Genomic DNA, 25506 nt, shown 5'->3' on the forward strand with positions numbered 1-25506 from the left:
TGGTAAAAAAAAAAAAAAAAAAAAAAAAAGGAGGAAGTTTTCAACTTTTATGAGTACTATTTTCCTTCATCATTGCATGAATAACTGCTTCAGTTTATACACAAAGATAGTCTGTAGCTCGTCAGACTATGGAAATAAAGTATTGTGCAGCTACATGTTATGTTTTAGATAACAGGCTTGAGCAACTGTGTCTGGACATGAGTCAGAGCTAGCACCAGAGCATGCTGCAGAGAAGTGAGCAGACTTTGTACCACCATGCAGCACTGGTGCCACTACCCGATGAGGCTGTGAGAAGAGAGAGAGAAGGCTGCTGGCATTTGCAGATGAAAACTACTGTCAGCACAGGGAATAGAAATTACAATCAACTTTCTCCTTCACAGAAACTGTGTTATGGTAATCATGATTAAAAAACTTCCATGCTGCATTCACATAAATGTCAAATAACAGTAGCTACTCAGAGGTGCCTGATGTACTTTGTAAAAACACTGCAGCATCTAATAACTTGTTACAGTCTGTAAGAATCACAGTTTTCACCAATACTGTGCCAGTCATCTTCAAATTGTCCTAAAACTGCATTTGTTTAAGAATGTAATGTGCAATAACAGAAGATAGAAGTGAAAAGCGTGCATACATTCAAACACAGTTTTTGCATGTCTCCTAATTAAGTATAGTCTCATTTCTATTTTGGAAAGAAAAAAAAGAAGAAAAGAAGGCCAAGTTTGTTTACTGTAATAGCAACAGAACTCCAAAATGCAGCATGTATCAACAGATTATCCTCACTACCACATTATTTTGCTGTGTCATCAAAAAACCTGGAAGTTTTGCTGCAACTCCTTGCTTATGTCTGCTCTGAGGAGCTATTAAGAGAGGAAAGGAGTCCTAGCTTAACACTTGAAGAAAAGGATAGATTCGAATGGAGCAAATGCATTAGGGAGAAGGAGCAGACAGAGAGACTATTTAAATAGAAGCCTGACCTAGATATATGAAAAGTTGCCAGCTCACTCAACAGCTCCTTCAAGAAATACACTCTCAAGAAGATGGGTTCCTTTAAAGGATACCATTATAGAAGTAGTTGTCCAGTCTCTTAGCTTATGCCTTCCTAATCAGCAATAATTAATTATTTTTTTTTTTTAAAAAAGCAGTTGTGCCTGCCATTAATTATAAAATTCACTAATCTCAAAACACAGTCTATTTTGTACTTGTGCCCCATGTGTCTCCCCCTATTATTCCTCTTCATCTTTGTCTCAGGTCTCCGTGGTGAAGGAATACAGAGCTATTTTCTTCTACTTTCACACTTTCTCAGAGAGACGATCATCTTTGCGAGACATAGAATGGGATTTCTTTTTAGACTTCAGACCAGGAGCAGTTTCTGACATACATGGTTTGTAAAAGGGAAATCTGTAAACATGCTTGCAGCACAGCTTCTACAATGGAGAAAGGAACAGTGGGAGTTCCTGCTGCTTTCTGTGTGGCTTTTTTGTGTCATATAGTCTGTATCTAATTCATAAACCTGTGTTTTCAAAAATTAAAACAATATTAAAATAACAACAGATGAATCTTAGATATTGCCACAAATAGAAAATAGAACTGCATGGAGCATCACAAAAATATCCCTCAGTAATATTCATCACATTCAGTAACTCAGACATCGCTTTAAAGAAATGAAAGATACACCCTAATCTTCTTCATCACATATAATCACACATAATTCTTTATTTCAGAACCCGAAGATCAGGTTTCATACATAAAGATATGGAGTGGATTTTTTTTTTTTCTGCTTTGACAACTGTTCTTTCTTAGAGAACTGTTACTTATTATTTTAATAAGTGTCTGATGTCAATTAATGCTATCTGTCTGTAACTACCTGCACTGGTTGTGGAATATAATAGATCTACACCACATGCAGAAAGTCAGAAAGATGCTCTCCTGCACTGAGATGTACTTGTAGCCCTATTACCTGGTTTGCAGAACAGTATTTTTGTCATATATCTACTGGCTTGGGTATTAGGCTTAGCCAACTTTTGGATGCAATATTTGTCCCTTAAAGAATAATGCTTCAAAATGTTTAACTACTGGCTATGTCTCAGTATTTCCAATATCACAGCAGAAGATTTTAAAGAGTATAAAAGAAGCCCCCAAATTTCATTAACAACAATTACGGTTAACTTTGCAGAATATGCATAACAAGAAATAAATAGAATACACACTCTTCATTTCCAAAGTGAGCAACAACAAAATCAACCAGTCTCCCTGTGAAGTTGACAGTCATGGAGATGGCAGGTGCAATCTCTCCCTCTGGAGAAGGGAGAAGGTGATGGGTAGATTTTACAATTGGATACCTTGACAGTGCCATAATCCTACAGAAAAAGATGAAAATAGTTAAATTTTCTAGTTTGCAAGCATCACTAATCTGAACAAAGCAGATAAATGCAACCATTTCTAATGGATATTTCTGAACTTAGATGTTTTTCTCTAAAACATAACTTAAGTACAAGTTTAAAAACATATTATTAAATTCATTCCCAATCATAGAATCATAGAATTACCCAGGTTGGAAAAGACCTTGAAGATCATCAAGTCCAACCGCAGCCTAACCAGTACCCTAACTCTAAAAGCCCTCCACTAAATCATATCCCTGAGCACCACATCCAAACGGCTCTTAANAACACATCCAGGGATGGCGATTCAACCACCTCCCTGGGGAGCCTATTCCAGTACCTAACTACCCTTTCTGTAAAGAAGTTCTTCCTAATATCCAACCTAAACTTGCCCTGGTGCAACTTGAGGCCATAATATCCTAAATTCTAAGAGAAAGAGAATGACCAATCCTAAATAAAATGGTGACAAAGGTGTATGAATAGTTCATACAGAAAGAAGAAGAAAAAATATATTGATAAGCTCAGACATCTTTACAGATGGACTGTGATTGGTAAGGAATGTTGCTTTGGTATCTTGGAGGAACACGTATTCAAGCCCAGACTGCCAACAACCCAAGGACATACATCCATCTACATTTTCCAACTCCTATCGCATTTTTAAGTCTGAAAGTTCTCAGAGTCAATGAGAAAGGCTGATCCGATTTATTATTTGGAATATCATACTTCCAAATACATATATTAAGGGGCAGGATGCCATTCTCTGCATCACCAATACTGAAGTAGCTTGCAGGCACAGGCATCAAGAATGGGTTGCTGTTAACACAGAGGCAACTTCAACTGCATTGCATTGTAATGCTAGTGACTCAGCATGTCAAGCTCCAGCAAGCGATTGTTGTGATAGTTATTCCAGTTATTCTTTGTCTGTGTTTTACTGGGGTATTTTCACCTATTTACTTTCCCTGTGCATGTAAAGATGACTCACCCCCAAGTGTGATCTCTTGTACTTGGACCAAAATCTGTGTAAAACCCTAGCCTTTCTCCTAGCCACATTGTTGGATCGTTGTTCCCAATGAATGGTTTAGAGGCATCACTTTCCAGAACAGTGATAAAATCTGCACCTAAAATGGGAAAGAAAGAATTAGTAACTGTGATCTATAAATGTGATTTATGTGATTACAGAACGCGGTTATTTTACTTTTGATTACACATGGATGGACACAAGTCCATCAGGGCCAGTCCTACGTTTGTAACAAACTGATGCCCAAACTTTTGGTCACCACAGGCTACAAAGACTCTGGTGGAGACACACTTGCACCTGGATGCCATAGCTCCTCCCTGCCACATAGACTGACTCACATTAGACTGTGCTGTATAGTTGGCCTACACATACACAATGTGATGCACTTCAAAAGCATAAGGCATTGATCGTATACACAGATTAATAGCACAGCATCAAGTCTACTGCTTTCAACTTAACCGACATGTGCTTGCTACACAGTACATCTGCACTTACCTCATCTACCAAACCCAGTTCCTCTCCAAAGGGTCTCATACAAGAGGTAGTGGACTGCTGCTGCCCAAATAACTCATTAGCCTACAGCAATTTGCATCCACTAACAAGCATAGTGACAGAAGGATTCGCAACCCCAGTTCCCACAGAAACCTCCCCTTTCTAGGGCACCATAGGCCTGCTATGTTTGCATATTGAGGAGTAATTTTGTCACATAACAGGCCCTCCTACAGTTTTGGCTACAACAAACAGGAAGAGCTACCTGGCTCCTAAGGGAAGTAACAGCTAGGAAAAACCTGCCCATGCTCAAAGGAAAGTTATTTATTATTTCATTTATGCAAAGGCTTTTTCTATAGATAAGAGACTTTTCAGCAATATAAAATAAAATAAATGATATTGATGATCACAAACTGTTTTGTCCAACCAAAAACCCCTTTTATATCTAAGGAAAAACAACTACCTCTGCAAATAGATTTTTAACTGAAGTGGTTGTACTGTAGCAGCACACAGATTCCAGAGGAAGACAACAGATCTTGTGTTAAAGCAAGAAGAGACTTAGTTAGCAGATGTTCCTGCTTCTCTCTCTTTCTTCGTATGAAGCCTCTCAAATATAAATTAAGCAGGGGAAAAAAGCTACCTGTCTGATTAAGTAAAGCAGCGGATCCTTCCAAATTGGACCAGCCTTCATTGTCATATGCAAATCTAAAAGGCCAGATCATAGCAGAGAAATCTCTTTTTGGAACCTGAAGAATAAGATAGAAAGAAGACACATTCAATTTGACTCCTACATACTATACATTTGCATTCAACAACTTCAGGTACACGGTGCTGTAAAAGACACCCAGTGTAGATAATTTAACCAATATATTTTCATTAGAAAAGCTGTCAGAAGTACAAAAGTCTTTAGGTATTTTTAGAAGAATGTGCAGGATTATCTGGAAGCAAAATGTCACTCTAGTTCAAATGAATTTGCAACAGTAATAGTAAATAGATGAACACGTAAAAGACAAAGAGTGTTTTTTATCTTTCTAAGAGGAACTACCTATTTTTTGTACCACACCTCTCAACAAGTTCTAAAAAGAAAGCCACTGTAACTGCACATGTACAGATTCTTCCTACTCAGCTCTCATATTTCTTGCATCTTTTCCCTCATTTACCATCAGTGTTCCCTCTAGGATAAAATTCACCAACCAGGGAAACGTGTCAAAAGCAAGTTTTGAATGGCTACGTCAGGATGTTATCAAAAGGAAACAAGTTCAAGTCATAATTGCAACTGCTTGTATCAGAAGTTTAAATTTATAAGAGTAATCAATTAAGTCATAGATTTATATATGTACTGATGTAACTATTTCAGTATTTACAAACAAACCTGAGTTATCAGAGGCACATTTCACTGTATGTTTGAATGTCACCATTTTCATACACATGCTACTCACCCCTCGGCCCAACTTCTTCTCATAGGTTCTATAGCGTAGACCCAGTCCTAGCAACCCAACACCAACAAACAGCCACAATACTTGAAAGAGAGAAACACAGAAAAGCTGTTTTTAAAGCAGGAAATAATGCTACTAGAGTTAAACAGATTTGGGTATACTGCCATTCTAAGGTCTGCTACACACACAGTGGGGAATTAATGTATTTATATTCCCACATTCACCAGGGATAACACCATTTCAAAGCTGTGTATTTAAGAAAATCTGTATGCATACAGATCTTTGCATCTTACAGTGTATGAAGCTGCTTAATATTTACTAATGTCAGGAGCACATTCTTTCCTCTGACATCATCTTCCACAATAAAATATGTGCAAATCTTACATAAAGTTGTTCCAGAAACTTGCATAAAATAATTACATGTAATTAGATACAGATGCATCCTCATCTACCAAAATGAAACCACAAATGATGCCAAATCCGTGTTTACATTTTCTTTTGTCCCCTATTTGGTATTTTGGTCACCATTTAATATATTCCAAGAGGTAGAACAGCCTCTCTCACCACCATGATCGCAGTGTTAGCTCCTAGGTTAGTATATATCTTCATCAAAACTGGAGCTGGGCAATACTGGCAATACCTAATACAGGCCTGGCTCTAGAACTAGCACCAAAAAACACTTCTGAAACTTCTGAGCAAAACACCGCACTGCTTTATGCTTTGTCCTCGAATAACACGTGAGTCATGGAAGTGACAAAATAAAATCATACTTACATAGTTTAATGTATTCTGTAGTCTTTTTAAAAAATGGCTTTTGGTTGCTTTTCACTTCAAAGATTGAGTTCAGGTCTTTCTTGGATCCTATTAGAAAGTCTAGCCCAGTGCATAACACAATAAATCCTGTAAAAACAGGTTATTAGCTTTTTTGTAGAGCTCTCACTTACTAAACATTGCTCATGTATGCATCATTCATAAACTTCCAGCTGCTGTGTGACATTTAAACTTACAAATCCAACAGCAAAGACAGTTCATTCAGAGCACAAACAGATAAATGCCATAGCAAATGCAGTAATGAAGCAACATGAGATTAATTAAAGGAGAATATCCTACTTATCATTGTCAGAGTAGTCACCTTACCTATGCCTGCAAGGTCTTGTAGGCATACTGCAAAGCAGTAATAGTTTTAATTTACAGTGATGACACAAGAATCGCTCCCCTTAAAATCAGTTTGTGACATTAAGCACGACACTGATAAGTATTTCAAAATAATTATTTCAAAACAGTAATACTGCAGTGAGAATTCAAAGCCAAAAGATTATTTGAAACTCCACTGAATACCCATTCCACTAAAAAATAAAGACACAAAAACCATGACACTTAAAGCTGTAACATTTGTTGTCTGGTATTTTTCCAGATACATTGCAGCTAAGTTTTAATACATGTCAATCAGAGGGATGAACAAACAAATGGGACTTGAAAGATAGACAACACGCTGCAAAGCCTATTAAGCCTGCTGACAACTAAGAACATACTTAAAGCTAACAAAATACTTAGCCAAAGCCCCTTTCATATCATGAACTCTGTCTTCACTACAGTGAGCTCCAAAATACAGATCATTTGGGGTTTTTTCAGGAGGAGATCAAAGGGCTGCTGACACTGATGCAGCTCAGAACTGTTCTCATTCTTCCCTTGCAACCCACCAAGATCACAGCATCACCACATAACATTTTGGTCCCCAGCATTAGACTGCACTGGGTGCAAACTACAAGCTTCAGAGCCTGTCTCATTATTCACTATGGAAACACAAAGATATTTTAACTCAACTGGTACCATCAGGTACCACTGTAGAACATTCTATTCATCAATGAAATATTTGTTTAAAGCCATGTTTTCCCTTCCTCTGTTCATGCATCAGCAGGGAGTACAAGATAGAACAAAAATTCTCAACCCTTTGATCTGGAGCAAAGCAATTTCAATGGATCTCTCCACTTCTGTGTATCTTAACCTCTACTTCCAGAGCTCGTGAAGCACATTCTGCCAGTATACTCAAGCAAAGACTGACGTTTGTAGCACTGCAGCATTGTTGCAGGGTCAAAGAGGTCTGTATAGGTTGGATTCTGTATGCTAAATACTTCCAGGCTTCCACTAACTGCTACAGCTCACTCAACAGTTAGTTCAGAACCAGCGTGAGCAGACTGCAGCAGGACGAGAAGTAGCATCTAACTGCTGCAATGTGTTTTCCTTTGGATAGGGAGTGCAGATTAAAATTACAAGCTCTTATCTCATCCCTTAGGAGCTGAAGCATCCCATTATCCATAAAGAAAATGTGGGAGCACAATGAACAGGGTAAGAGTTCTGATGGTGGAAGCACATGTCCTCAGTACCTTTGTGTAGCAGGTAATTAACTGCAGAATTCATGTTTTATTTCACAGCTATAGCTGAAGATAAATAACTGTAACTCACAATTTTCTTATAGGTCCTACATGCTACGTTAGGTATAAAAGTTGGCAAACAAGGAAGATGGGTGTAGTGTAATGCACAAGTGGGTACATACAAAACCTTTCTCACAGGGAATGCACTTCAAAGCCATTAAAGTTGATGGGCAACCAGAGATTTGACCCTCTAGCATTACATTACATCACAGTGAAGTAGCACAGAAGTTTTGAATATAATGATCTTACTTTCATTGTCACTTTCCCCAGTGCTGTTCCCTACCCGAAATACGGCAAGATAAAGGCAGGATATTGGACAGGAGGAGAAAGCAAGAAATAGCGCTTGCACCTGAAAGAAATCAGAATAAAAAAAAAGCAGTTTGCCAGAAAGCCAAGATGTAAAGGAAGCACAGCAATAAATACATAGCCTCATAATATCATTTGTATGGCTTTGATAAGCAATGGAATGGTGTCAGAAAGCCAAAAATTGCATTCTCACATTGGATAAGCTCATGTAGTGCCATCAGCTTACACAGGTAAAGTTCACAAGTTTCTTTTTGCCAGAAAGAAAGTTAAGACCATTTCTGTGTATCTATTCAATGATCCTGCCAGGTGAATCAATCACAAGAGTAGTTCCAAGGAAGGGATAGAAGGGGATTTTATATAATAGCTTTTCTTTTCTCAAACCATTACTCAAAAAAAGCATTTAATACTTCCCTACCACATGCTTTCTTCCTATAACCCCAAAAAATACAACTAAATGAACTGAGGTAACAGTTTCTAGAGGTCCCTTGGACTGCTTACAGAACAAAGCAAACTACAGCAAATGTAATGGAACCCTCCCCATAATATAACAAACCAAAATCCTGAGTGACTGCTGAAATATGTGAAGTACTACAAACAAACTAAGACACTGGTCTGGAGGAAAGTGGTTGAAAGGCATTTCTGAAATCTGAAACCACTGAAGCAACAAGTCAAGCGTGGCATCCATTAATCCTTTTGAAAGACAACATGGGATAATGTGTCACATTTTCATATGTGCCACACGCTTAGCCAAAGTTAATGTTTAGCACTCCTTAAGTGTTATTAGTGAAATATACTACTGAAACACATCAATATCTACTAAGAGAATTATTTCAGATACAAAACTAGAAAGGGTTGTTTTCATTTCCACCTCCCCACCTTAATCAAGGGATCATTTTGCTGAACCCTTTATGTTTGTTCACTTCAATTCTTCCTCATTGGCAAATATCTGACAATTCCTTTTCTTCTCCCATCCCTCTCCTGTTTGTCTGCATATTTCTGACACTGCAGGCTTACCAACATTCCTCCAAACATGCTGCTATGTCCACAAAGCATAAGGTACAGTTATGTGGAAATGAAGCTCAGGTCTTAAGTGTAGACCAGCTAGAAGAGCAGGATGCTGCACTTTGGTCCTCAGAGCAGAACTAAATGATGTGCTGTACTATGTTACAGTCCCAGAAAGACTTAATAGCCTTCCTAAGCCACCAAGTTTCCAGCAAGCACATTGTTACCTGAGGTAAACATGTACCTAAAAGAAGATGGGAGCTTTCTCTAGCATAAACTCCTCCAGGTACGAATTTATAAGCTGTACACCATACACAGAAGAATAGCTGAAGAACATAGGTGAACATGGCTGTACTCATGGCTTTTCCAGGATGCAGACAGCCAACAAAGCGCCCAGCCAGCTGAGGCCACACACACATTGTGAAGACGGCAAGAATATTGCCTGCAACAGCAGCGCTCCAGGTCTGTAAGTAAAGGAGACCAGCTGAAGATGCTATACCTGTAAATGGACAGAAAAAAACAAGTCAATCACAGTCAGCTGTGTTATCTGCCGTCTTCTTTAGAACATTCTTACTAGGAGGGAAAAAACAAGATCTGGGAAATATAACTGTGCTTTGCAGTCATTAGAACCGCATCACTAGAAGGACATCTCAGTTTTCCCAACATCTCATTCTCTTACAGGTTTCTTATCGATCTGAAAGAGTGCAGCAAATAGACTGCAGAGAGACATCATCAAGAGCCAAATCTGAGCTGCCTTTCTTACATAACGCTCTTCCAGAGCAACAGTTATTATGCAGTTAATACATAACAACAGCTTATGCAGTTTTTAAGATATTTATAGGTCTATTTGTTATAACATATCTACAAGCTTTGATGTGCTTACCTCAAAAAATCAAATCTCATACATTACAGTCTGTACATACATATGTTTCTTAAAACTAACACCTGCACCAAAAGCTAAATCAGGACAAATGACAGTTTAAGGGTTGCAGACTCTTGTGCCTTTCCTGAGACTGCCCTGATATTTGTTCTTTTATTTTGGCTTCTGAAGTAGTTCTAGAAGAAGCTCAGTTCCCATTAAATTTCTTATTATTATTATTATTCTATTTTTATAATTTTACTGCCAGGAAATCTGGGCAACTAAGGAAGCAAGCTGTAACCTTGCCTGTAGTTGAGCTGCCCATCACATTACAAGTTATTGCACCTCCTGCAGAATGCAAGGGCTTATAAAGCCACATAAAGCGACCTGTAGCCTTGCACAATGCAGATGATGAGAACTGAGATGCTGCCGGTGAGATCAGAACTTCAACAGGGGATTCTGAAGAGAACAGTGCCGCTCTGCAGTTACCTGGAGATTCGGCCTGTAACCCTTAGTCAACTGGTCAGACACGCACATGCCACAGCCAGTGATAAAGGAGCTCTGATTAACATTAACATTTCTGATATGGGATGTAGAATCCAAGGGCGTACCTAAAGGTAATAAAAACTAAAATCCTGCTCCAGACTTGCTCCTACCTATTAGAAACCAGGCAAATCTGGCAACAGAGGACCAACTCCAAAATGAAAGCATCAGTCCATGAGCCAGACCCAACAGAACTGTACCACTAGTAAGAAAAAGAGAAAAAAAGAAATCATACATTATTTTAGAAACATCTGGCACTCAGAAATAAACTTTTAGACATAGAAGCAAGGATGGTTGGAAATATTTCTTAATCCTTTTATTTTAAACAGAGCTCATCTTAAAGTATCTTTGCTTCACCAACCAGTTGAAAATAAGAGCTGTTCAACACAATGTATAAAATGAGCTGTGTTCAGCAGCACGAGCCTGACACTGATACACGGGGTACAAAAGAAAAAGAGAACTCAAAGAGAGTCAGAGGAAGGAAGCCATCCTGAAAACAACATTCTGGTCAATTCAGAGTTAACAGCATAAGACTAAATTCTTAACACCTAAAATTTCTGCAGAAGCACATCCTTTAATATTGCACATAGATGCTAAATAGCAAAAGAGGGGAAAAAAGCAAGCAGTCTCCCAGGTATACAATTTCCTATTACCTTATTGATGAAATCAACTGCTAGATTCACTTACTGTCTATTACAGATGCATCTCATTCAGAAGCTCTTCAACTTCAGTCCTAATTATAAAGTAATTTTGCATTCTAGCTGATCAGGTGTTATTATTGTGGATGTAAAAATCATTCTTGAACAGGAAAAATATTATTTGTATAGACACAGTGTTTGGAAATACGAGAAAACGGGTCAGTACTACTTCACCCCTATTCTTAAGCTCTCTGTGAGAAGTGTCTCGTACAGAGTTTATACTACACAAACATTGATACCATCAGCCTCTTTCTAGCAACCAAGCTCTTTCCAATTATGCACTAAGTAATGTAACGTTTCTGTTCCCTCCTTTTTGGCTGAAACAACTGAAGTTGAAGAAATGTTTCAGTTTCCACAATGACATAGTTTTTTGATTACTGTTTTGTTCAAATAATTAAAAACCAACCAATCACAGGCACTTACCCATATGGATTAGGATCTGGACCTGTATGTGGATGTCCACTTACTGCCCACCTAGAAATTAGTGAGACCTCCCCAAATATCCACACGGTGAGGAACATGAGGCTGCCAAAAGCAATTCCTGACAAAAGCCAATTAGGCTGCGAGACAGTCTCCTTAGCTGTGTTACGAGCAGCGTTCACTCCTTGCTTCCTCTCGTCTTCGACTAGAGTAAAAATGGAAATATAACGAAGCAAAGTGTCAAACAGCAACATAAGAATGTCATTAAGAAAAAGCCAAGAACAAATTAAACAGCCACAAAAGCCAATTTATCTGATTATTCATGAAAACTGATAGGACAAATAATCCCTAGTACAACTCATGTATCTATCGGGAAAACCTATTGGTCTTAAATGTACAAAAACGCAACCTGTCCATATGATTATTCTTCATTGTATTGGAATGTAAAACATTAAAGTGGCTTTGAAAATCAGCAGAAAAGTTACTGGAATTTGTACAGAGGATTCTGTTCTCTGAAACTCTAAACTCTGATAAGAACACAACCTGACACTTCCAAAGAAGCCAGAAAAACTCCCTTCCCTCTCTTCTCCTTTTTCCACACTCATCTAAGGAGAAAGGAGTGCCTTTAATTGCATTGACATATCACTTTGTCATGTAGGAAGAAGAGACTCCCTCATTTTATGCAGTACATACCCTTTCTAAATTATTATGAAAGTCGAGGCTTAGCTTGAGTTAGAAAACACAACACAAACACACCAAGTGCCAACTTATACCCACTAACACATGGACAAGGTTTTATCTTTCAATTAATTCATTCAGGTTATAATGAGAAGGAAGGAACTTCTGAGGATTTAACATGAGCTGCCCTTGCTAACCAAGCCAGCCTCACTGTCCTCCTTGGTGATACTCCCTTCACAGTTTTAAAGCACGATTACCATTTGCCAGCACCAAACAGCAGACTGAATTAGAAAACTTACTATAGTTTGCATGGCTTGTAACACAGATTCCATCTTCTTTTAGGGGGGGAAATGAAAGTACCCCATGGTTTGTAAAGGCTGTAATACTTGTGCGCTAGACTGCTTAAAAAATAGTCATACATAGACAGATATACCTTAGGACATCTGCATAACTGCTTTCTTTGCTAACACATGCTCACCTGAATAAATTCGCTCTGCTGCTGCCACTAGACCAATTGTCAGCATGATGGTATTGGCAGCTTGTGAGCTCCACACTGGGTTCAGTGACGTATACCAGATTCGAAGAACAAGGAGCATCATCTTGCCTAGAATGAAGCCCCATATCCTGATGAACCTGCAAGAATCAGTTTTAGATCACTGACACATTTGAAAGGAGAGGGGGAAACAATCTTGTTTTCTGAGAGAGAAAACAAAATCTTAAATACATATTTTAAGATAGAGAGATGTCTTTTATAATCCCATCAGTACAGAAAAATACCTTTGCAAATTGTTTCCTGACCACAGTGTTACTGTTTGAACCAGCAATGAGGATGAAACACCAGCAGCCAAGATGAACAGTCTAATGGAAGCATTTGGAGCCTGGTATGAAGCTAAGCTCCCTACAAACAAACACACACGTACAGAGGTGTCACGTACAGAAGTATCTAAGCATACAGACATTCCAGAACTGCGCACTTGCATGAATCAAAATCATACAACTTGATGTCCATCCTTTTATTTGTGCACTGCATTGCACAAGGATTAAAAGGCAATTGGTCCTACTGGGTGCAAACAAGACCTGCTTTGGTCCAGCATCTTCCTCCAGAGTCACCACCAACAGCCTGTTCCACCTTGTTACTGAAACGTATAACTTCCCCCACTTACTGAAAGAAACACTGCATGTGTCTTTCATTCATCAAGGCACAGAAGCCTTGAGGCTTTGTGAGTCTATTTGAGTCCATTTGTGCATGGACGTGAGCACAGGCTGCACATGCAGTGCACACAGATTTCTTGTTCCATCGTGCTGAATTCTGCAATTCTGCTTCTTCAAACCTTACATCATTTGTGCTAGCCAGGTTAGAGCTAGAGTGGATTTGCCTGTTTACATTAGACACACCTACAGCTGCTGAGCAAATACACACAAAATGTAAATATCTAACCTAACATGTAAATCTACTGTATGTGTTGTCTGAAGACAAAGGCTCACAAGGGCACAATTAGAAGGGTTGTTTGTTGGAGTCTTTTTAAAGAGAACACAAAGTAGTGTGACAATATACTGAAATCAGAACAAAAGCTCCAGAGAAAATGAAGCTTCCCGGGAGGATAAAAAACAAAGTGAACAATAATGATAGAGAAGGGAAGGTCTTTCTGCTTAGAAACAAGTCTTTAAAAGTTCTAAATATTCTGAGTTTAGCTAAACATGAAGAACTTCCCAGTTTTTTACTGTGAAATTAAAGGCTGACTATTTCCATTGGAATAGGTTGCAGCATGCATGGGATCTTTCTGAGATCAAACAGGACCTGAGGAAATGGCAGCAAGTTGTACCAGAAGAGGTATTGGACATAAGGAAAAGCTAGGCAGGAATGAATGGGAGGCTTTACCTGTGTACAGCAATGTTCAGGGTACCCTGGCTGAAGGTGCTTACAGCATCAGCCTCCTCATGCTCTGGAGTCCTCCTATGAGCACCTTCATAAACACATCCTTTCCCCAGTTTATTACTAAAGGTGTTACTTTTTGTTCACAGTTAATACCTTCTTGTCTTCTTCTGTTTTCAACCAATAAGAAAGGTGAATCATAAGAAAGGTGATTCTCTGGTTATCATCCTAAACTGATAAATAAGGAGCCAGGAACTGTAAGCAAGAGACAGGAAACCACCTATCAGCATCACTCTCCCTCTTTGCAGGATGGATAACTTCATCTGCTCTGACTTCAGACAAGTGCTACAAACCCATCAGTAATAACCAGCAGAAAATCAACAAGAACTAAGACTTGCCCTGGTTGGCTGAAGAATAAAAGGGAACCCAGCACGTCTTGGGTTAGGGCGGGACATGTGGGATGGGTAGTGAGAAATTCTAGTCTGAATTTATGGCCAAACCCTTCTCTTGTGTAACTGACAGAACATGTGAGTCATTTCTCACCCAGCGTGAGCCTATAACCCCAGCAATACAATGCATGTGTACAGATGCACTTAATGAAGAAAGAAAATCATATATTCCACAATTTCAGAAGCAGATCTATAACAAAGAAGCTTAATTTGTGGCAGATCACGTTAATAATAACCCCAGATCTATCTGCTGTTAGAGACAAACCTGCTTTACCGATCTCGGAGTCTTGAGGAAGGTTGTAGCTCACAGCAGTGCGTACTCACCAACCACAGTCAGTCTCAGAAGGGCAAGGATGTACTTATTGTTTGCCAGCCTCCAACAGGGACCAATTATCAGGAATATCGGAGACAAGAAAGAAACTGCAAAAACTTCTAAGCCAGTAAGCGCCAGGGTCTGCAGGGGGAAGTAATAGATCATTGGTGGCAGGGCATGGTAGAGGGACCAAGAAATGTAGCCTAAAAAAGAGGAAAGAGAAAGAAATCGCTGTTATACAAAGTTTGGCTTCCTGGGGTTGACCAGCTACGTACCATTTTATACCTCTATGTGCAGAACACTAAATCGTTTGTAAATCATTTCAGGTAACAGAAGGCTGTTGTTACCTTTAAATAAAGCATTTCTTTACAGAAGTGTTTGCCATTTCAAGTTAAACGAATTGATCTTCCCAGGAAATAGGATGATAAGAAAACAGCTCCTCTCCCGTGTGACAGCAGCCGCCGCTTTGGCCACGAGCGAGGATCGCCCAGGGAAGGGTCAGCCCGCAGAGGGAGCAAACACCGCAATAAGAAACTCGCTACCAGCCGGAGCTCCCCAGTGCCGAGCCCCTGTCTTTCTCCCAGCTCCGAGGAGTCGTTAACCGCCCTCCGGCCCCGCCGCCACCTACCGAGGATGCTCTCCGAGAGAACTGCCCTCCATAGGGGATCCATCCTCCATAGGGGATCCAGCGCCGCTTCGCCCCTCTCTGCCGGCAGCCGAGCTCCGGGATGACGCCCCGCCTCGCGGCTCCCTCCGAGCCACCTGGCGGAGAAAGGCTTCCTGCTGTGCCGTGTCTGGGGAGGACGAGCACGGACCCCTAAGGCAGGACGGCACCGTGCCGCCTTAATTAGCGATCCATGGTTTATATATATAGACATAAAATTGGAGTTTGTAGCTATGAACTAAGAAGCACTTTTGCATTATCTTAAGTTCTATTAATCATACATTACCCTTGGAAACTGCCAGCTGTATCTTCTTACTTCTACTTGCTACTGCCCCAGCCTATATTAACTTTATGAGATGCATTTGCTTTGTCTTTCCTGTGAAAATCCCAGTCCACGGGAGCAAACTTGAGAAGCCCCAGCACCAGTATTGTGATGGCCGACCTCCCTGGGCAAGGAAGAGTGAGACTCAGAGTTGGGAGGGACCCTTAAAAGCCATCTAAGCCAACACCCATGCAACAAGCAGGCACACCTACAGTGCCATCAGGTGCTCAGAGCCCCATCCTGTCTGACCCCAAGTGCCCCCAGGGACAGAGCATACACCTCTATGGTCAACCTGCATCTGCAATTTGCGTAAGTCTTAATGGCTCCCTCTTTTCTCTTCTTCAAGGTCCATATTCCTAAATGCATCCTTTATTTTCCTCATCTGAGTAACCTTCACTTATAATTGGTGCAGCATTATGCAAGCGGTGACAACATTCCATCTTGCCAAGGCAAGAGGAACATGCGAGATGAGCTCCTTGGCCAGAATAAACCAGAACAGCTGCTTTTGTAGCTGTGCAGCAAGAGGCTGGTGCTCACGGGCCAAGTCCAGACAATAAATACCTGGAACAATTTTGCAATGCTTCAGTAATTATTGTACCTTGCCTTGTGGTTTAGAGGTGGAGATCCAATTAAATTAGGTATGTCTGGGATCACAAACCTGACATGCTTGTGTGACTTCAAGTACTAAATATGTAGTTGATAAATAAATAGGAACCTAATAATGGCAAACCAGCAGAACCACAATAGAGGACTGCACTGAGAGCTTCTTCACATAGAAAGAGCACTGTGAGCGTGCCGTGGGACATACACTAACCTTGCCCCAGCGCTGCTCCACTGATGTACTCAGTACAGCATGCGTTGATTCATTTCAGTGTGTGTTAGAAACACCAGTAGTATCAAGTCTGATTGCAGGACACAAGCACCTAGAACTGTTGAAAGCTGCTCATGTTGCAGGGCTTTGCAGTAGAAGTGCATGCACAGCTGTGCAGCTTTGCAGAAGACAAAACTGGTCATTTTGCTGCTTTCTTCACACTGAAGAAGTTTGAGATTTGGGATTTCATGTCTGCTAATTTCCTGCCATTCTTCCCTATTAAAAGACATACCAAGCCAAGAGTAAAATAGAAATTAGTTTAATCCAAGAGTCAGATAATAAGCCAGGACATAAAAGCCCCTATTACACCTTTTTTTGTGCAGTGAGGACAGACTTTAGTTTTACTCTTCTTCTTACCTTTGAAAGGCTTCAGGTAGGCAGGGACCTCCAACAAGACACCCTTACCTCCACTGACAGCCCTTAAATGAGGTCTGGGAAGAGGTGGATCCTGGCTGCCCCCATTCTGTTCACTCAGCTTCATTGTACGCACCTGAGCTCCTCTGGGCTGGCCCTGCCTTCCCACCAGGTGCTCATTGCTGCTTCAGGCCATGACCTGGCATTTCTACTGCACTGATTTTTAATAGGCACTACTGCACAGGAAGGTACAAACATCCAAGTAAACACTATCCCCAGGAACACATATGCTCTATGAGAAAATCATTGTTCCATTGCCCTTCCATTCTGTGACCAGTTTAAGCTGAAACAAACAGAAAATATGATCTTTTAGGTCTTTTCCAACCTTGGTGATTCTAATTGTTTTTTGGGGATTCATGCCACATGGGATTTACTTGTACACTGTATTTTTCGTAATAGATTTTAGTGAGTACCTATAAATCTTTCTTTCACATGTGATTTCAGGGATACCTCTTAGCTCATAGGAGGTGCAGGTGCACTTTTAAGGGCTGTTTTAGGACATGACCTTTGCAAAACCTGCACACAGACAGAACGTTTAGCAGCAGCAGAGCCAGTGGTTGGCTTGGCTGGTAAGATGAGATAATGCTCTGGGGGAAGGGGCTTCGAGCAGCCAAGGCTTCTGGAAGGTGAAAGGCTTCTTGAACCTAGGAAAATGAGCTGTGAGTTAACTGACATCTTGCTTATGAAATACAGACACTGAGGTCATGCAATAGAAGGAATTACGGTGATGATCTCACAAGCTATTCAGTTCATGGTAAGTGCTGAAGTGCCGTTAGGGTGTGCTACTAAAAACGACGGTCTCCCTGTAGGAAAAAGTTTAAAAATAAAAACAAAAAGAATTAATACGAACAAGAAACCACCCCAAACTGCTTTTATTAAACAGCAATATCCTGCACAGCCCTGACGGCCACGGCCAGGAGGTGGCGGTGGAGCCCGGCAGAACGTATGCGAGTTCCTCTGATAGGAGTCCGCCGCGAGTGAAGTGCTCGTATAGCGATTCAGTTTGAGAGTTTAGATGACGCGGATCCTGTCCCTTTGCCGTGTCCCTGCCAGTAGAGCTTTCAGCCTCCATCCCAAGAGGGAGAGCTACCAGGAAGCTGCTTAATGGGCCATCGCCATTCTTTGAGAGTGGCTGAGAACAAAGTGTAGCCAAGTACTGAATGTAGTTACCAGTTCTGCAGGTTAGTGTGAGCTCGATGCTTAATTGACTTTGTAGCAAGGTGAGAGAAGGTCATGTTGCTTCTGCTCCATCGCTTAAGAAAGCATTGCAGTCTGAATGTCCAGCGTGCGTGAAGCAGACACTGCATGAGCTTTACAGCTGTGTATCTGACCCCAAGATAAGTGCAGGAAATGGCTTATACAGTAATATTCTGAGTGCCAAAAACCATCCAGGTTATTAAATCGTTGCAAAATGTTTCCTGCTTAACTCTGTCCTTCCCAGTTGCTTTAGCCTTGCTCACTGCCACAGCTCTGTGAAGGTACTTTCTGCAAAGCAGCAGTGCTTCGTATGTTGATAAGGAAAGTTCAAGACTGTTAATTATCTCCAGTGTGAAATGGGTGGCTGTAGGTGATAAAAGCATTTAATTGCTATGCTTACAAAATTACAAATCAGGCATAAAGCAGGTTAGAGTTCTGTAGCAGACAAATGTTTTTCCCAAGGCACCTCTTGTTTTATGAAGCCTAAGTACTGGCTTTCAGGAACAGGTACCGTGGTAGGTGGTGTGCTCTTACAGAAGAGCACAAGCAATACACTGCTAACAACCAAACAGGGAGTTTTGTTTGATTGGGTGCTTTTTTGTTCTTCATGCTGTATTATTTGTCTACTTTAGTTGATTTATTTCCTCCTGTGAGGTTCAATTCTAAAAGCTAACTCAGGTTTACCCAATGCTCTGTTGTCCCATCTCACAAGCTCACAATGCTGGAGAAAGTTACAAGGGTCTACAGAGGACATAGAGAGGAAAGTTTCTGGCACAAAGATGAGTGATCCAAACTTAACACACCTGGAGTGATTTCCCGATGTCACTGTGAAATCTGGCTGCAAAATGCCACACCATTTATTGCAATGCAATAAATAAATGCAATTTCTTGTCAAAATATTACAGAGTTCACTGTCACCCTAGTTTGAGCTGAGCAGTATATAAAATTATCGGACTACAGTATAATCATTACAGGTAGAGGTGGTTGAATTAAACTCTTGTTTAATGTGAGCTTGAATAATAATAGGAGTTGGCACTATTCATGAAGTCAATTATTAAAACAACATTAGTTTTGTTGCTTTATCACATACCTGTGCACTTGAATGAAAGGGGGGCATGGACACATGGCTTGAGATTGTGTAATTCTTTAGGTGTTAGAATATCTTAAAGGTCAGATACTCGAGGGTTTAGTGCCTTTTTCATCCACCACATCAGACTGTTTCTAAATCCTTTTCTGAAAGGACCAAATATGCATTATATTTGTAATGCATTGGGTCCATGTGCCACAGCTTCTGTCTGGCAGAGCGTGAGCACATCCTCGCCTCAAAGAGATAGTAATCTGAACAAGCAGGTGTAGCAGGTAATTTAGGCAGCACACTAAATTAGATTTTAAAAGATGAGTATTGTATTCAACATTATAATCATATAAAACAAGCGTTTAACATATGAAAGTTAACAAGTGAGTAACAAATTCTGCCTAATATTGTACATTTGTTCTTTTTGTTCTTACAGCTCTTCATCTCCTGGGAGAATGCCTGTCACCCAGGGGTTATTCCCTAAAGGTAAATAGAAAGAATACATGGTGGGCATAGGTTACAGAGCTCAGACTCTGGAGTTAATACTGAAGTAGCCTGCTGTTTTCCAAGATCAGCATTCTTCTCACTCATCACCGTCATTGCTATAATGATTTGATTGTATATTAATTTGATAGTCTATTAATTGCTGCATTCATTCATTTGAAAGAACATGAGCTGAAGAGAGAACTCATGAGTTCAAAGACTGGAGGCTAGATTCTCTTGCCATGTTTGTGTGTGCTCAGGTTGGGTCTTCTCTAGGGCTGCTGGTGGGGCAGAGCACTGCACAGCCTGAGCAGGGTGCCAGCATCTGGTATGCTAACTCCCTTTGTCTATTTGGAAAACACAGGCAGTGTTCTTGCAGTGACCACATACTGATATGAATACAGCTTTGGTGGAGAGGGGCAAGGAATTCTGCCAAAGTGAGGAGACAGAGAGCTCTTTATAGAGGTAGCTTGCAATCTGCAGGCTAACATAAAAAGAAAATTGTATTCTGTTTATGTGGTGAGTGAGCCTGCTTCTACACATCATCCCTTGGGGTTCCCCCTGGGGATCATGCCTAATAAAGATAGCATTTCGGGTAAAGGGTGAAGGGCACCCACCTTAGCAATTGCCATAGTGGGTGCATCTCATAGGAGAAAATGATTTGGTACTTCAGCCCATGTCAGTAGCTGGTTACAGGAAGCCACGATGCCTAAAGCACAAAGGAGAAAGTGAATAAGCATTCTGACTGTTTCCTTTTATTATAGGCATTTTTCTCAGCAAACCCAAAATTTGGAGCATTACCTCAGATGGCAAGGAAGTTGGACCTAATTCTAGAATAAAGGAAAGGTTATATAAAGGAGATCTGCAGACCTCTGAAATCTCTTTTCAAAGTCTCTCGTTCTGGAATCTTTGAGATATTAGCAGAGTGATTTAGGAAACAAGAACTCTCTTGTGTTTAAAACAAATATATGAAATGCAGATTGTTTAATGTAAACATTTTCAATAGTGGCTTATATTTACTTACCTATCCTCTCAAACTGGTCTAACCTTTGTTTTAGAAGTCATGTCAGCCCAGTTATCACCCTTGCTCAGCAGATCATACAGTTTTGGCTATCAGTGGACCATCATAGTCTGCTATGAAAAGAAAGATAGGATTCTCTATATGTTCATTTGATGTATCATGTTTAATTTATGACCATATGATAAAACAGAGAAAATCGATCTCATCTGTCTTTTCATCTATTTCCCACAGATCTCAATGTGAGCCTTTATGCTTATGAAAATGCCTTGCTGATAGTGGAAAGCTTCACTGTTACTGTATCTCTCTCCTGCCATTGTCCCTCACATGGTGCTACACAAGGTGCCTATTTGACACTCTTTTGTATTATATCCTTTGTTCCTAACTCTGCTTCACCACTACTGATAGGTACGTTGGCAAAGAATGCTTAGAAATTCCTATTATATTTTGGTGATTGCTGGAAATGGTAATTACAACTAATAAGTAATGGGATTATATTGGTCAAGATTCAAAAAGCAGACATAATTGGAAGTGGCTTTATTTGTGCATTTTTTTCCCCCACATCCATTGCTGTGGTTTGGCCAGAGCCTCCACAAGGGTGCTACAAGAGTGATGCTATCCTGGGGAGACACGGGTGTGAGAAATGAAAGTACAACCACTTGGTGGGGTGGGGGACATGAACCATGTAATGTTTTCACCCTAGAAAGAGGAAAGATTCCTGTGAGAAAAAGGAGGGATTACAGGCTGGAAAACAGGGGAGTGGTTAAATGAACTCTCACTCTTTGTCAAGAAAAACAGGCCAGCAGCTGGGCTCTCTAAAAACATTTTCACACATTCTGCTTGTGGTAATCTGTCCTACATTTCTCACAGGCTGGAGAATGTGTGAAAGCGTTTGCAAATAGCTTGGCTGCCTGGAAGAGGGGAGGGCAGAGGCCTGCTTGAAATCCTGCCATGTGAGTTTCTTAAGGCTCCATCTGCAGCTCAGGGCAGAAGTCTGATGTGGAAATTGTTGGATTGAGTCTCTCCAACCATTGGGACATGAGAATTTCAAGGATGTTGATAACGGTCCCTTTCTTGCTCTAAAGCTCATTGCTGCAGTGTGTAAGGAACACTGTCCTAGAAGAACCCACTTTACTCAAAAGCAGAGATTTAATTGAACGTTACAACAGTAAGGATTGTTTTGAAGGAAGACATCAGAACAAATTCCCAGTTTTAATCAACTTACGTGAACATTTTACATCGAGAGAGGTAAGTGCTCAGCAACTGGCAGAAAATGCTTTTTGGCCCAGGGTTACCTAATAGGGATGGCTTCCAAAACAGGCAGTGCTTCTCTTGTGCCAGCTGAAGAGATCCTGAGCAATGTGGTCAGTCCGATCAGTTTGCTGCTTTAGCTGGAAATGAAGCCCCCAAGAAAAGGGGAAGAAAGAAAATCTTTCTGAGAGGTATCTTGCTATTAATAACATGAAAGGAAAGTGCCAGACACAGCTAATTGTGATTGAATAACACCCTAAATCCACCAGCAGTTATGGGCTTCATTAAACCCTTGCACAACTGTGCTGATTAAATGCCTTTGAAGATTTTCTCTCAAATTAACATTTACTTACACAGGTCAGTGTTCTCACCGGTTTCAAATACAGACCCCCAAAACATATTTAACTGAGAATGGTCAATTACAAGTAATTATCCGAGCAGTGCAATACAAGCTTTGATGGCTGCAGTGGGATTTGTCTCCACTGTTTGTTAGAGCTCAAGCTTGCTGAACGTTAAATCCAAATTCACGAGACCTTTAATGTTTCAGCCTTTTCCCTCTTCTGGGGTTTTTCCCTCCCTTTGGTGCAATTTAGATCTTAGTACTGAGAAATTAAGGTGGTCTTTGGTACTTAGATGCTGGCAGTACTTTGTGTAGCAAGGAAAGGGAAATAGACTGGAAAGTTTGCAGTTAAGCAGCCATTCAGACCCCGAGCTGACTGTTAACAGAGTGGTTTGAAAGTAGTAAGCTATGGGAAGATCATTAAGGTACAATCACACAGCAATTACTGTGCCAAAGCAAATTTTGATAGGCAAGAGTCACATTTTAAAAAGCATCAATAAAACACATTACTAAGGGTATCAAAGGTGTGTGTGACATTCATTGTGGACCAGGAGATAAAATATCTTGAAACTGTTCATGGTTTCCACATAATCCATGGCTATTAGATGTTGAGGTAAAAAAAACCCTGTATTTTATTCTGTACCTAAATAGCATTACATATAAACTTTAATGAAGCACCTCAGAAAATCAGGAGCAGCCATTTCCCCAAACATGGTGATAGCGCCTACTTGGAAACCAAAAGCACTGCTACTAAGAAGTCTGGGCTTCATGGTCAGGTAGTGAAGCCTGTCTTCTGTGGTTTGTGGCTTTTTTCCCTTTTTGTTTTATATTATGCCTACAGCCCATTGTGCCTCTAGTTTGTACCCGTTTTGATCTGTCCGCTTTGGCCAATTCTATCTGCACAAAAAGAGACTCTGCAGTAAGGATCTATAGGATGTAAAAGTAGATAGTAACTATTAATTGGTTATAACAAACAGAAGGCATTCTAGATTTAACAGCCTCAATGATGCTGGCTGTCAAGATAAGAGTAACATACAGCACCGTGATTACTCACACTAGGGTTACCTGAGGCAAGCCGCGGCGCACGCTTGTGGCAGATGGTGTTTCAAGGCAGACTCATAGGGGTTGTTCCTGAGGTCACTGGTGTCTCCTGGGGGTTACTGGATGGGTGAAGATAACTGAGCAGTAACAGCTGCTTTAAGTGTAACATTGTTTAGGCTTCCTATTATTTTGTTGCATTAAGGCTACAGTTACACAAAACACTGATGTCTTTTTTGCTAAATCAATTTCCATACTTCGTAAGAGGCGATATTCTGATGAGCTGATGGCGTTAGTGCTACAGCTGTGAGAAAAGGGCCTTCATGAATCTAAGCTGTATTAGCACTAAACTTGTGCCTATCGAATTAAAACAAGCACAGATTTGGGGGAAAATTGTTCTTTAAAAGGTGTTTAAAAGCTTTATTTTTATTTCTTGGTGTTTGGGTTTTTTTGCGTACCGTAGGGAGTGGAATCGGGTACTGAATATTTAAATAGAGTTCTTTAGAAGAAGCAGATAAACTCCTTCAGTTTATATATATATATATATAGAGAGAGAGAGAGAGAGAGAACATATATAGAGAGAAAGAGAGAGAAAAATACATGCAACAGTGACTTGTAAGATCACAGTAAAATCTGTATAATAAGCAGATGTCTGGACTGTTAGCAGTCAAAACGCATGATGCAGAAGCTCTTAAGTGCATACTGGCTATCTTACACTAAAGAAAAGAATGACAGGAAGAGCTGCACAAAACCTTCTGTGCTTCTATGGTCAGACCCTCCACATTTTTGTACTTGAGCAGATAAGCTCCTGATGATAAGCAGAGTGCTGTGAGAGGTTACCAGTACACCCATTTTGTAATAATTATGCACAACCCTGTTAGCTATCCTACGGTAAATGTTATTATTGATACGTTCAATACAAGTTGGTTAAAGAAATTGTTTTCACAAAGAGGAAGGTGAGTATGTTGAATTTAAGGGTCACCTATTTAAAACAATAAACAATAGAGAAAGATTTAAGGTAATCAGTTGCTTCCATTAAATGTATTTCATCTTATAAACGACAAAGTGTTGTTTATATAGTGCTTAAAACTTTTCATAGTGTTCTCTTGTTGTACGTGCTCTGTATTGGCAGGAAGACATTACAAAATGTTTAAAACATCCACTGAACATCGATTCCCATTAACAACTGGTGCCTGGAAAGTAGAGTTTACTACACCTGAAGATAAGGGAGTGTAGATCTGTGTTCAGAGACATCACAGCTTCATGAAGCTCACAGCCCAGGGAGAAACAAAGTATTGCCTATCTCATTATTAACATCAAGGAAGAAAATACAGCCCTCAGCTGTGATGCATGTAAAGTGAATAGCCTTATGTAAGCCTCAATCAGCTGCTTGCAACTATGAATAGAAAAGGATTGAGAGTAGAAGAGAACAACTGCAATGTACTTCCTTCTTTGGGGACTTTCCCATCAGTTAAATTGTGTTTTGTAAAGAAAACCAAAAATATATTGAAAAGAAAGCATATTTCTATTAAAACATTGACTTATTTTAACTCTGGGTGAGCTGGCAGGTCCTCAATCCTTTTTTGAAACTGAAAATAGAAAGATGAAAGCTGTCTACTCAAGTATTTATAAGTCTATAACAAAAATAATGTTTTGAGCTTATTCTATTACTTTTTGAGAGCATGTAACACTATAATGCAGTGCAAAACACAGCAATAATAGTGGGGTAGGAAAGACTTTGGCTGCAGCAAATGAGGACAATCCCAAATACAGCAACCATAGAAACCAAGGTAGGGGGAAGCCCTGCTTATTCTTGGAATGCCTCACATAGGTAGGGATAGTCTCTTACTGGAGACCAAGACACCCTTTTTTCCTCTGAGAGCCCTTAAGTGAGGTCTGGGAAGGGGTGGATCCTGGCTGCACCCCTTCTGGTCACTTT

At 40.2% G+C, this 25506-nt stretch overlaps 1 protein-coding gene across 1 annotated transcript; it reads right to left on the minus strand.

Annotated features, from left to right (window-relative positions):
* Positions 1-920: 920 nt before the first annotated feature.
* On the minus strand, positions 921-16012 carry CWH43 (cell wall biogenesis 43 C-terminal homolog). Its single transcript, XM_015862371.2, has 12 exons — positions 15523-16012; positions 14906-15097; positions 13037-13157; positions 12738-12892; positions 11585-11786; positions 10577-10665; positions 9306-9560; positions 6096-6221; positions 5325-5404; positions 4526-4631; positions 3361-3496; positions 921-2357 (listed from the first exon to the last, which is right to left on the minus strand). Exons 1-12 carry the CDS (start codon positions 15770-15772, stop codon positions 2162-2164), a joined length of 1908 nt encoding a protein of 635 aa, XP_015717857.1. The 5' UTR covers positions 15773-16012; the 3' UTR covers positions 921-2161.
* Between the last annotated feature and the right edge of the window lie 9494 nt (positions 16013-25506).

Source organism: Coturnix japonica, chromosome 4, assembly GCF_001577835.2.
Source record: "Coturnix japonica isolate 7356 chromosome 4, Coturnix japonica 2.1, whole genome shotgun sequence".
Taxonomy (NCBI): domain Eukaryota; kingdom Metazoa; phylum Chordata; class Aves; order Galliformes; family Phasianidae; genus Coturnix; species Coturnix japonica.